Below are 13,693 nucleotides of genomic sequence, written 5' to 3'. Positions count from 1 at the left end.
GTTGTAGCCTCCAATATTGTAAATAATAGAGTTTTGGGTATGCCATAAATCTTCAAGATGGTCTATAGCCATTTGTTTTTGCTCACTACTTAATAAAACCTGATATCGCTGGTCTAAATATATCGAAGCATATACAACACTATTTTGTAAATAATGTTGCTCTCTTATTTTCATATTTTCTAATACTTCATTTGAAAAAGAACTTGTTAATCTCCCTAACTCTAATCGACACAACCATATGCCATAATAATCCGATAAACATAATTGTTCTGCTTGCAATCTTAATGTTGTTATTTTTAAAGGAACCAGCACACTAGTAAGCTCTTTTACTTGATTCCAATCATCTTCTGACAAAATGATTTTACATGCTCCTATGATAAAATCATTACAGAATTATTTCAAACTTAATAATCGCTCTAGCATCATATATATAGAGGACCAACATGTTGTGCAATCTAAAATTGCCATTTGCCTAATATTTTAACACTGCAAAATAATCATTATAAAATTTTTATATAAGATATTAATAAATTAGCCTTTAAAATTAAAATATTATTACTTACAGTACAAAATAATTCCAAATATTTCACTTTCAAATCAAAATAGTCAAAGTATTTCTTATAAGAGCAAATAAATTTACATATTAAAATATTATTACTTACACTATAAAAGAATGTATGGTATCAATATCTAAATAAAATGAAAAGAAGTCCAGGAAGAAAAACGAAAAAATTAATAAAATTAATAAAATTATAAAAATTTTATTTTATTTTTTTAAAAATTATATTTTTACATTAATTTAAAAAAAAATAATTATAAGTTAAAATCTTTTAACACCATGAACCCTTGGACCCTCCACTTTTTAAAAGAATTCGGGTCCGGGTTCAGCCAAAATAGGGTCCAGAGGGTTCACATCCCTGAAAAATACACCAAAAATGTTATATATTTTGTATAATTCATCGCGAATTCGCACTAACTATAGGGTTAGATTGTTTTTTCGCAGTTTTTTTGGTTGGATTACATTATATATTTTTGTTTTAAAGCCTAATGTTTTTTTTAAAAAAAATTCTCATTTATAGGGGAGACCGGGGTAAAACGATAGGCATTTTGCATATTTACCATAAAAATTTTAAACAAGAGTCAAACACAACAAATTATAGATCAATGTGTAGCCCCATCCCTCTTCTAAAAGATAAAAAAAAGTGTAGCCCTCTATCTATAATATTTTAGGAGCTATGATTAGTTATGTAAAACTACTCATTTTCGCCATTTTACCCTGGGTACAGGGTAAAATGGATAAGAACTAGGGTAAAGTGGTTATAATATTTGACACATATTTATTGTTTTATTTAACAAATATTACAAATTTAAGATTTATTTATGATTTTTATTTAAAAACTAATCGATACAATAAGGACATGTAAAATAATTATCATAATTAGCACATTTAGAATGTGCCCATTCAAGGCACATTGTACATTTTAGCCATTCATCGCCCTCGCGACTATTTTTATAGTTTTTATTACAAATAACACATAAACAATTATTTTTTGATATCTTTTTTTTTCTCTGAATTAATAATTTTTTTTTATAAGGTGTAGATGTTAATATTTCTGAATTCTTTTTTTTAGATATTTTATCCGATGAAATATTGAATAATTTTGGAATAGGTATTATAGATGAAGGATTGAATACTTTATTATAATTTTTTGAGCATGATGGTAACATATCATGATAAGGTTCATCAATATCATCTGGAACATTTTCGTTCAATAATATAGATAAATCACTATCATTATTTTGAGTCACTGTAAGATTTTGAGTCACTGTAATATTTTCATCATTATTTTCAAATTCAATATTTGAGCTAGCATTTGAATTATTACAGCAGATATAATCTTGTTCTGTAAATATATTTGGGTTTAAAGGAAATATGCCACATGCTAACAACCCATTTAATATATTATTTGGTGTCACTGCCCTTGGTATTTCATTTTTTAACACTCCTGGAATATCATAAATCTGAAATTGTTGCCCACATGATTTCTCATCCATGTGTCAATAGCTCCATTATAAAACTTTTTCAATGGCCCATAAACTGCTTTGTCTAATGGTTGGAGTTTATGCGAGCAATGTGGTGGAAGTGTTAGAATAACAATCCCATTGGAGCGACAATAGTTTATAACGGAAATTGAACAATGAGAGCTATGGTTATCTAAGATTAATAAGACATTTTTCTCATTGGATGCACTAGAATATTTTTTAAAGTGTTCCAAAAAAGATAAAAATTCCTCCTCTTGCATCCAACCCGATGCGTTTCCCACACCCTTAGATCCAATAGGCCCATCACGAATAAAGTGATCTTTGTATCGTTTTCTTGGAAAAATAAAAAATGGTGGAATGCTATGGCCTATAGCATTGATGGCTAAACATATTGTAACTAACGTTCCTCTTTCTCCTGACGTTATAGAGCCGACTTGTTTGGCACCCTTCTGTGCTATAATTTTTGCAGGAGTTTGAACGGTGGTGAAACCACTTTCATCTGCATTCCATATATTATGTGGTTCAAAGTTATAAGAATTATATAGCTTAATTAAATTTTCAAAAAATTTATTGACATTTGTGGGATTGAAGCCATATGCTCTTGCTAGACTAGTAGCTTCAGGGGTACGAATCGAAAGTTGGGAATGTCGTTTTCTAAACCCCATAAACCAGTCCTCTCCAGCCATACCATTAGTTGTCCAGCTTTCTGGGAAAGATTTGCCATATTCTTTAGCAAGCTGATATGCAAATCCTCTTATCTTGTTTATTTATAAAATAAAACAATTTACTTTTAATAATTAACAATACCAGTTCCATAGAGTTAAAATGATATATAATTAATTAAATAAATTGAATTAATTTCATAATTTTAATAATGCTCAATTGGTAACTTTAATATTAAATATCAATATTTATTTGATTATAATAAATGAATGAAAAATTTAATGTGAATAATTTTATATTTTAACCGTTTTACCCATAACAGCTTTACCCCTAGGTGACATATATTATATATATCGTTATTGCGTGACTTCTAATATAGCTAAAGATGTCAGATAAATTTTATTTTATAGTTAATACATTAAGGAACATGTGTGCCAAGTTTTGAATCCTGAGGATATGTAAATTTTACTAAAAGCAAAATATACTAGAGATTAATTTTTATATTTTTTGGGTAAAAAACAGTTTTTTGACAAAATATATAAAACCAGGTAAGTTTTTTAAAAGATGAACATAGGTAAGAAATTAGATATAAAAATACATCTTCACACCAAATTTAAGGTCTTTATACTCAATGGTTAAAAAGTTATTCGCGTTAACATTGTTACCCCGTCAATCGCTTTACCCCGGTCTCCCCTAGTTGAAAAAATATATAAGTAGTTTTTTCTAATGTTATTGTTTGATATCATATATATTATATTCATAGAGAGTAGGGTATGTGAAATACTATTTATTTCTTTGAAATAATAATTACTAAAACGATCTGACTCTTTTTGGCTATGCCTATAAAATGACCAGTATCAAACTATAAACTATAAATAGTTATATCCAAAAAATAATACTGCATGTGATAAATATTATGCTGCTTATTTCCTGCATAACAAAATTTTATATACAAAATTTGAACTATACCAACATCAAAATATATAAAAGTTGATTTATTTATATACTAATTTATTTATTTATATCATTTTTCGGCATATTAGGACGGTGAATGATTATTTGATGTTCTCTGTTCTCAATGATTGGATATTCTATTTGCCTTCCAAATATAAAACACCCGAGTTCAAGAGCATAAGGAAATACTTTCTAAACCCTCCAAACGATACACCTATGAATAAATATTGCTTTGATCAAACGGAAAAGTTCTTCCCAAATGCACTTAAAAGTATGTATTTAGACAAAGTGTACAGTGAGGAAAAAGTAAATTTGGTAAGTTTATTTCTGTAATATACAATAATTTAATAATATAAAAATATTTGTTAAAAATTGATTATATATACTTACGATTACATAAATGAATGCTTTCTCAAACTAAACTAAATTAAATAAATATTGTAAAAATAAATTAAATAAAATATTTATTTAAATCGCAAAAGACTCTCGAAATATTCAATGAATTGAAAAAAACGTTTATTACTGAATTGAATGCGATAGAATGGCTAGACTTGTCTCCAGGAACGCTATAATTAGCAAAGTAACTTCTTTTTTTAAAAAAAAAATAAATTACCTCAATAAGATGTAAGTATTAGAAACTCTCAAAGAGGCATTACTAAATCACGCAAAATAAAGGAAAATAATGAGAAATAAGCCTAAAAATACGCAAAAAGAACTTAAAAATTAGCAAAATGTCTAAACTACGAAAAAAGTGCACAGATTGCTAAATCCAATGAACTAAAATGAAATAAGGGAAATTGACAAAGAAAAAAATTTAGAATAGCACTAAAATGACGCTAAGAAGATCAAAAATATTTTTAGAAAACAACGCAAAGTGGCAAAAAAATACGTAAAAAGACCCCGCCCCAAAAAATACTCTAAATTTTCATAAAAGCACTAATTAAATGTGAAAAAGGTGGTGCTTAAGAGTTAGGGTTAAACGATCTTAATTATAAATATTAATTTAATAATAAAATTGTTTAGAAAATAAAATTTTGGCATAGAGAGCTCTACTAATTAATAAATTATATTATTAGATTACAAAAACGGCCCTCATTCCAGATCAACCTGATATCGTTGTTGAAGATCTTTCGGTATATTAAACATAATATATTAACTTATTTATGCGCAATGATTTTAATGGTTAATTGGATTAAAATTTCTCAGACATTATTTTTTTCCTTATCATTTCTCCCGGGAATAAATTCATCTCAAATTCCTAAGTGCGGAATCAATAAAATATTTTCTTAAATTAAAATCTATATCAAATGTATAAAAAAAATTTTATCCGATTTGATTGTGTGTACTGCAAATGTTCAAATTTTACAAATTATAATCTATTATTTCTAAAAAAAAATATGATTTAAAATAAAATTCAGTTATTCCCCTTATTCTGTCTTAACAGTTAGCGGAAATTTGGCAAAGCTATATAAAAATACACAAAAATACAGCATATTTTGTATACTTCGCCGCCATTTTGGGCTAACAGTAAATACAGGGTAACCCCTCAGTTGGCAAGAATTTACGGCGGAGAATACCAAAATAAGCATTCGCTGTGAATTCGCTAGATATGAATGAAGGAGGGTTATAGTTTTATTTTAATCAATATTTTATAAAAAAATATTATTTTAAATAATTATGATAAAAAAACATGATTGCAAAAAAAATTCAGATAAAAAATTAGTTTATATATTTAATGAGGTTATAATAAGATTATTAGATCCCTTTTTAAAGCAGAGTTTGAATAAAATCTTAACAAAATTTTTGAGCAAAAACCTTGAAGATTTTATTTTGGAGAAGTGATATTTTTTATCAAATTTTTTTCATAAAAAATGCCAAAATCTTTTACAAATAAATATAATTTGTAATTTTCGTGCATAAAAAAAAAATATTTCAAAATGAAATCAAAATTTTTTAAAATTTTTTAATAAACCCTGCTTTAAAGACAATATATTTATTGTCATATTTATATTAAATCAGAGACCTGCAGGCCCGCCCTAAGCCCGGCCAGGTCCGGGTACACGGGTCAGGCCGCATTTTTATTTTTTAAATATATCCGGACTCGCCAATAATAGATATAAAAATTAAAAAGGTTATAATGGACCCTCTTGACTTCAATAAAAATGTTTTTGCATTATCGCGGTTACACAACGCAGTATTACTAGGATTGGTGATCAACCAAAATCACAGGTAAATAATTATAAATAAATATATATATTATAAATGTGTTTTATAATTTAATTATAATAAAATACAACATTCATTTTCTTCAAAAACAATAAAAGTTTTTTGACCAGATCATTATATAATAAATATTGTTAATATTAAAGAAATATTCATAAATTAACAATGAACAAATAGGTATTTTTAATTTTTTTTCCAGATAATCACACAAATTTATGAATAAAAATACCCCCACCCCTCAGTGAAATTTATTTGTCTATGCCATTCTTACAGAGTTTCTAGTGCTTTAATGTTAAAAAAATTTAATATTAAAAGGGTAGAATAGGTGGAATACATACGAAAAATTTATATCTAAATAATATCAAAATACTTTATATTGGCATTGGAAAGCAATGGGCGATTAATATTTTTAACATTTCACATATTTTATATCTTTTGAAAAGTAGATTTTTATATATTGTTTTGATTTACCAACTCCATCGATGTTCTAGTAGATCAATGTAGAAATGGGTGGAAGAATTAAAGCAAAGTATGAGGAGGGCAAGGGTTCTTATATTATAAAAAATATGTCAGGCATAATTAGTGTGGCTAAATGGCTCGCTTTGAGCAGATTTTTTAAAAAAACTAACTTAATGTTTTATCCTGAAAAATATTACGTAAGCCTAAAATATTTTGATCGAAGCTGTCAGAAAGCCGACATTTATTGGCCAAATTTTGAGGCTTATGCAATGTTTTTTCTGGCTAAAATATTAAGTTAGCCATTTTTAAAACAGCTTAAATAGAGCTTTTTAACAACACTAGTAATAATAATTAAAAAAAGATTTGGAAATCATGGTGTGACCAAATTTACATGGTTACAAATCTGAATAAATTCTTTAAAAGTTGAACTACATTCATATGTTTTGTCCTATATAAATTTGGGAAAATCTTCTCCCTTCTCCAATCCTCCATCACCGAAAAAATTAAATAATAAATAAATAAAATTGAAATGAAATATCTTGCAAAGTTTTTTAAAAAATTAAACTAAAAACAAGGCATTTTTGAGGAATTTGAAATTATAAATCAATTGACCACTTATTCACCGTTGAATCAATAATATAAAAACAAAAAGTTTAATATTTTTTTGAGGAAATGTTATTAGGATCATTATGAATTTAGAGAAAATTATAAAACTTAAGATAATCAGTGTGACAAAACGGTTTAAGTTTAATAATTACAAGTGATTATATAATAGAATATAGATCTTGCTTTAAGCCTTTTAATTTTCAAATATATTTTATTTATTAAACTAAAATTATTATATAAAATATTTATAATATATACAAAACTACTATTATAGATAGCTTAACGTAAAGCAACATTATATTAAATAAACAATTGAGGAATATTATTAATGAGTCAATTCTATCCTTAAATGGCTAATTTAAAAAAGGTAGATTTAACTATTTATTAAAAGAATATAAATTTTATTAACATAATATTCTATATAAAAATATAATTAAAAGAAGTGGTTTATTTAAAGGTTAATTATATATTGAAATATACATCTATTAAGAGATATGTAAACTTGGAATTATTTAAAAAAATAGCTTTGTCGTTTCAATTTCCGAAAATTTGCCAATAACTAGTTATTTTAACAGCGCTCATTTTTTTCCACCTTATAATTTTGTCGAATAACGAGGTGTTATTTTGCTGTATTTTCAAGTTAATAGAATTTGTGATTTTAAACTAATTTTTTAGCTGAAACTCTTGTTTAATCAATTATTAACAGCTCTTATTGTTGTCTTTAGTTTAGGATAATTTAGTTTTGTTCCTGATATTTTTGATATATAAGAGGTTTTCTATGAGAACCATTCTTTTTCTTTAATTTAATGAATTTTTTTAGAATCCTTTTCAGCTATCTTAGTAAACATTTTCTCAGTATTATATGGGTTTTATATCTTGAGAATCTTTTGATGACAAGGTTAGGTGTTGAACTTATTTAGTTAATGCGAGATGTATTAGCAAGAGGGAATGCGAATTGTCTCATTCTGTCCCATTTCAAAAATATATTTGTTGATATCGGAGTAAATTGATAGAAAATTTGTAGTCCTCATGTATTCTCGCACTCTTGGCCAATAAATATCGAGTCATGAGAAATTTCAGCAAAAATTGTATTTAAAAAAAATTATTCGATCAATTTAAAACTATCATTTTATTGAAAACATTTTTTTTTTAAAAAAATATGGTTGCCAGAAATATATACAAGTTAGTAAGTATATGATATATATTTACCTTCAATATTTTATTTATTTTTAAATTATACATTGGCATGGCAAAATAATACACACATTTTTCTCGTTTAACATCGAACATATAATATCCATCCTATTTTCAATTTGTATAGAAGTAATACTATAAGATATTATTTTAAAGTTTTGCCTTAAACCGAATATAGCTATTTCGTCGATTGAATGTTATTGTTGTTAAATTACCTAACTTTGACCATCTCTATAGTGGTCTAGTCAAGCTTTTAGTCTAAAAAATTGAATTAAGCCTCTAAGCTGAGTCTAAACTTGAAGATTAATTTAAAATTTTTTGAATAAAAACATGGGTTATAAGTGTCTTATATTCGCTTTTTTTGCTATATACATATTTTTCTGATAGAGCAATCCCCCTCATTATTGTATTCTTATATAATGAAAATAAAAATGTTGAAAAATAATTAAGTAAATATCCTTTGATAATATTTATTTTTTAAAATGTTTTCTGAAAAATAGTATTGATAATCGGCTAACTAAATATTTTATCAATATTACCCAAACCTGATTTGCTCATAGAAGGAAACTTATATTATCGAAATCTCGAGTCTTAGGCAATATTTTTCTGGCTAAAATATTGAGTGAGCTGTTTTAAAAAATCGGCTCAAAACGGGCCGTTTAACAACACTACTGAAAAATTAGTAAAATACTGCGATACTCAGTCGACGATTTGTTTAAGCCAATTTTTAGCCGAAAACTATCACCTTGATATCGGAGTTTTTCTTAAAAAGATAGAGTCAAATTTGGAAGAAAAATTAAAACGCCATAATGTTAACAAATTTTCTCCGGCAAGCGCCTGAAGATTCAGCCGAATTAGGCGATATTTCGACATTACCCAACTTTATTTTTCAGATTTGTAGGGATTTTTTTTTGTCAATTTTTTAAACTTTTCCCGTAATAATTAAATTTAAAATAGGACACTGATTTTTTAAAAAAAACAATTTTTTACTACGTCTGTGAAAGAGACATTATGTCACTTAAAAATCTATATAATAATGGCAAATTTAATATAACTAAAATTAGTATATCAATTATAATTATGCAATGATTGGAATATAAAAATATTATATATTTTATAAAAACAATAAAGAGGTCGAGTTCACCGCCCATCCCCCCTCATGATTTACCTATTGAACGGATTTATACCATATCGGTTATCATTTTCCAGATGTTGACCGTTAAAATTTTGGCGCCAAGAATAATCAATAGGTAGCTTTCTCTCTCTTTCCACAATAATGGTAAAAATTGAACTAAAAAAATGTACAACCCGGGTATACATCCGTTCAATAAGATAGGCCATCAAAAATTCAAAGTTAGGTCGACTTTATGGACCTGTAATAAGGCACATTTTCGATTTGTTTTAAATATTATTAATAAATGAGTTTACAATACCGAATTCTAAATGGTTATGCGCCAAATAACAACAAATTTTATTTTAAAAATCCATTTTTTAACTTGATTATTAGATATTTTGAACGGGAACAAATGGCTTATGACGAGAAGATCCATTATGATACCAACCGAAATAAAATATGTAATTAAAATAATATTATATTTAACGAATGTATTAGGATTGGATTGAGAGATAATTTAGAGAAAACAGCAATAAAATTATATAATTACGAATTAATTAGGTTAGCTAACTGATAAATTAGGCAAATAATAAGTAAAAAAATATTCACTTTAAGGTATTTATGGAGTGGAAGTAAAGTTTACTTATAGAAAGGCTCTTAATTATAAATTATAGTATTTCAAAAAAAATACTAATCTAATTCTGATATTAATTTATAGACATTACTTATCAGACCATCGATGCAAGTGTGGGATCACAAAAAAGCAGGTATATTTAAATTTCTTTTATCAGAGGTACTAATTAAATAGCCAAGCCGGGATTTGAAATGTTACGTTTAGACAAGGTCTGGCCCGGAAATATTTCGAAAAAGAAATTTGGCCCGGACAGGGAAGGGGAATTTAGGGTGAGCGGTATCTGATATTAATGATATTTTCATTGCGTTTTATTATATTTTTATAATAAGGTCATTAACATATGGAGCATTAGGTACAGCATTAGCCCATGAATTATTTCACTCTTTAGATTCCACTGGTAATAATGATAGATTTCAAAAACAATATTAAATCCATGCAAAAATTAGGAATAGATTTTGACGAAGAAGGTGTTAGAAGAGAATGGATAACTCCGGCAACTAAGCAGCTTATTAAAGAAAAAATGAAATGCTTTATTCACAATCAATCTTATACATTCAATGGGAAAATTGTGGTAAATATTGTGCTTTACTATTCTTTTTTAGTTTTCTTTAAAAAACAAAGACAAAAGGAGAAAATCAACTTGAAGAAATTATAGCGGATAGTTCACTGAAATTAGCATACAAGGTATAATAAAAATCATTTTCATAACATGCTTCAGTGACAAATATGAATGTAAAATCCATTATATTTAATACGATCCCCCCCCCCTTCTTCCCGTGTATTAAATTTCAAACCTTGTAAATTCGAATTCCAATTATTCTTGTTAAGTATTTAAAGCTAAAGCGTTGCTAACAACGGAAGCATATTTCTATAAGTAACACGATATTTTTCTTAAAAAGATAACTACTATCTCTTTTTTAAAATACCGTAAAAAATTAATTTTTTTAAAATTCCAGTGGATTAATTAGACCCAAAAATTCAGGGATGGTATAGTCTAAAAATAAAAGTAACATTTTAGATATTATCAAATTTCTAACCAAAAAAGAAACAGAATAAATTTTTAAGACTAATATAATATCAAAATAATATAATGTAGGTTTAGAAATATGTAATTATATTATTTTTTTTATAACTTCAGTCAAAAACTGTCTTTAAGAAGAAAAAATAAATACAACAATATGTAATATATTTTACAACAAAATAATATATATTTGTATTAATTACGATTGTAAAATGCGTAAATTTTTAAATATTATATTGGTATGATATAATTTAAAAAAATTAATATAGATTTGACTAATTAATAAATAATAAATACATTTCTTATTTAGATATTTTATTGAAATAATTTAAAATAATATTGCTATGTTGATTTGATTAGATTAAAACTCGGCTCATAAAATCATTTTAAATTTATAATTTGCACTATATCATAATGTAAATGTTAGCGGTAATGTGTTTTTTCAGCAATTTATTATATATTTTTTCAATTTTAAATCATTTTGATTTTCTTAATTTTAACAATCTGATTTCACCTAAAATGTATTCCAGAATGTTTAGAAACTATCTTCTAAATTATAGATAATTTTATCGTTAACTTTTGAGTAATTTATAATTGTCTTGTCAACAAAATCACAGAAGAAAAAAAAAATAAAAGTGAAACTTAAAATTATATATTATATATTATAAATGTACACTAAAATAAAAATTTTTTACTACCAATTATAGGTTACTACTAAAATTCCATTAAACCCCTTACCGACGTATATACTTTCAAAGGCGGCGGTATAAAGATTTATATGGGGAGCTTTAAATATTATTTTAAAATAAATTGGTGTTTATATTAATGGGTCAATATTATCTATTTTGTATAAAAATTTAAACTTGGGACGCGAGTCCCGCTGCCCACATAAAGTTGACGCCTATCTATCACACTATTATGTATATTTTATCTATTTTAATCAAATTATCAAGACTCTACAGACAAGTTTAAAGGATGATAAGAATGTGACTTATCAGCTAGGAACCCGGAATATTACCTCAGATCAAGTCTTCTTTATGGCATTTGCTCAAGTAAGCCTCGAAATATATATATATGGAGATCTATCTTGAGGGCCAGTGTCTAATTAGAAAATTTAAAAAAAATTAAACTCATATTTCATGAAATAAAATGAGAATATATAGCTTCTTCTTAATCCTAGAAGAATATATGACTTTTGTAAAATTAAATGGAAAGAGTAAAAAAATGATATATTTGTATAATATATATAAGAAAATTTTAAAACATTAAAAGCAACTTATTAATTTTAAAGGAATCTTGTGAAATTAGATCTCCTGAAATAGACAATCGGCCGGATATTTTTGAACATCTTCCCAGTGATATTAGGTATAAATAACGATAAAACCATTATAAATAAATCCTTTGGCGAATAAACTTCTATATAATAATAAATATATATCTTATTCAATAATAAAATGAATAAAATCTCTGCTATTTACTTTATATTAAAATTTAATTTTATACAGAATAAATGACTTATTGTTAGAGTATGGACCTTTTTTGGAAGCCTGGAATTGTGGTGAGAAACAGCCATCACAATATTCTCCGCATAGATGCTCTCTGTGGTAGACCATTTATTGGGCCGCTGATTTTATATTTATATGATTGTAGTTAAAAAATAATAGTTTGGGATAAAAAATAAATAAATTCAAAAAATGATTACCCATTATTCACAATATATAAATAATATCGATTTATAGTTATGAGGGTTTATAAAAAATAAATAAGAGTAGAGTATTATTTGGTTTTAATTGTTGGTAATAGTGTTGTTAAACGGCTCTATTTGTAGCAATATTTTTTAAAACGCCTGACAATATTTTAGTTAGAAAAATATTTCCTACACCTCGAGATTTAGCTAATTGATGTTCAAACCTTTATAACCCATCTATGAACAAAAACTTTAAGCCTGCTTAATATTTTTGTGAATAAAATATTGAGTTCGTTTTTAAAAAATCAGCTCAAATCGAGCCGTTTAACAACACTAGTTGGGTAATTTAAAAAAAAAGAAATAAAATAGATTCAATCATATTTTAATATAAGATTTATACGAGATATAACGTTAATAAGTATATAATCAAATATTAGGCACTTTCTTCCTATTAATCAATTATTTAAAATAATTCTTTAATGTAAAGGGCTAAAGATAATTTAAATATTTAAAATCCTAGTGTTAATTTTAAAATATCAGTTTTGCAGTAGACTCTCATTTACATGATAATGATTTATAAATTAGGATCTTAATTATTATTAAAAATGCTAATTTTAACATAAAATTAACCCTGCTCATATAGTTAATGACAATTTTTCTTTTTATAAAAACTTTAAATCTTTTCTATACCTATCTATTATTATTAAATAGCCTATATACTAAATAAATCTTGTAAAATAGTTAAAAGCTAAGGATGATATTTATATAAAATTAATTTTGAACGCTTTTATCGCCAAAAAAAAATGTAAGACCTAATTTTTCTAGAAAGAGATTCTACAATTTTTTAAAATTAAATTAATTAGGTACGATATACATGTCATAAATATAAGAGTTTGATCAATTTTAAGAAAGAAAAACTAGTCTAATAGATAAAATGTTAGAGAAGTAGCGTTCTCAAGTTTATTAATATCGCATAAATATATATAATTTGTTAACAATTTATCCAATCTTATCATGCAACGCCGAAAGAGTGAAGAATATCATTTTTAATATTTAACAATTTGGTCAATGAAAAATAGCATATTTAGAAATGTT

The 13,693-nt window shown here is 25.8% G+C and overlaps 2 protein-coding genes and 1 long non-coding RNA gene across 3 annotated transcripts; 2 read left to right on the top strand and 1 right to left on the bottom strand.

Annotated features, from left to right (window-relative positions):
- Positions 1-1,997: 1,997 nt before the first annotated feature.
- On the bottom strand, positions 1,998-3,047 carry LOC135928805 (uncharacterized). Its single transcript, XM_065465269.1, has 2 exons — positions 3,012-3,047; positions 1,998-2,801 (listed from the first exon to the last, which is right to left on the bottom strand). Exons 1-2 carry the CDS (start codon positions 3,045-3,047, stop codon positions 1,998-2,000), a joined length of 840 nt encoding a protein of 279 aa, XP_065321341.1.
- A 1,648-nt stretch (positions 3,048-4,695) lies between these two features.
- Positions 4,696-11,681, top strand: LOC135928804 (endothelin-converting enzyme homolog). The gene is made up of 8 exons (XM_065465268.1): positions 4,696-4,793; positions 5,792-5,889; positions 9,650-9,717; positions 9,975-10,023; positions 10,220-10,287; positions 10,337-10,461; positions 10,512-10,574; positions 11,619-11,681. The coding sequence occupies exons 2-8, from the start codon at positions 5,798-5,800 to the stop codon at positions 11,679-11,681; spliced, it is 528 nt and encodes a 175-aa protein (XP_065321340.1). The 5' UTR covers positions 4,696-4,793; positions 5,792-5,797.
- A 206-nt stretch (positions 11,682-11,887) lies between these two features.
- LOC135927837 (uncharacterized) lies at positions 11,888-12,543 on the top strand. Its single transcript, XR_010572192.1, has 3 exons — positions 11,888-11,963; positions 12,203-12,276; positions 12,417-12,543. It is a non-coding gene; the product is annotated as an uncharacterized LOC135927837 (long non-coding RNA).
- The last annotated feature ends 1,150 nt before the right edge of the window (positions 12,544-13,693 follow it).

The sequence above is a fragment of the Gordionus sp. m RMFG-2023 genome, chromosome 4, assembly GCF_954871325.1.
Source record: "Gordionus sp. m RMFG-2023 chromosome 4, tfGorSpeb1-WG-v2, whole genome shotgun sequence".
NCBI classification, from domain to species: domain Eukaryota; kingdom Metazoa; phylum Nematomorpha; class Gordioida; order Chordodea; family Parachordodidae; genus Gordionus; species Gordionus sp. m RMFG-2023.
This window is presented reverse-complemented; position numbering and strand designations above follow the sequence as displayed.

Excerpts from the sequence above, each read along its gene's own strand:
- LOC135928805 (XM_065465269.1), bottom strand. The coding sequence starts at position 3,047 with ATGTCACCTAGGGGTAAAGCTGTTATGGGTAAAACG. Across the intron at positions 2,802-3,011 it reads AAGCTGTTATGGGTAAAACG|ATAAGAGGATTTGCATATCA; the intron begins GTTAAAATATAA and ends TAAATAAACAAG.
- LOC135928804 (XM_065465268.1), top strand. The coding sequence starts at position 5,798 with ATGGACCCTCTTGACTTCAATAAAAATGTTTTTGCATTATCGCGGTTA. Across the intron at positions 9,718-9,974 it reads TACCAACCGAAATAAAATAT|ACATTACTTATCAGACCATC; the intron begins GTAATTAAAATA and ends ATTAATTTATAG. Across the intron at positions 10,462-10,511 it reads CATTCAATGGGAAAATTGTG|ACAAAAGGAGAAAATCAACT; the intron begins GTAAATATTGTG and ends TAAAAAACAAAG.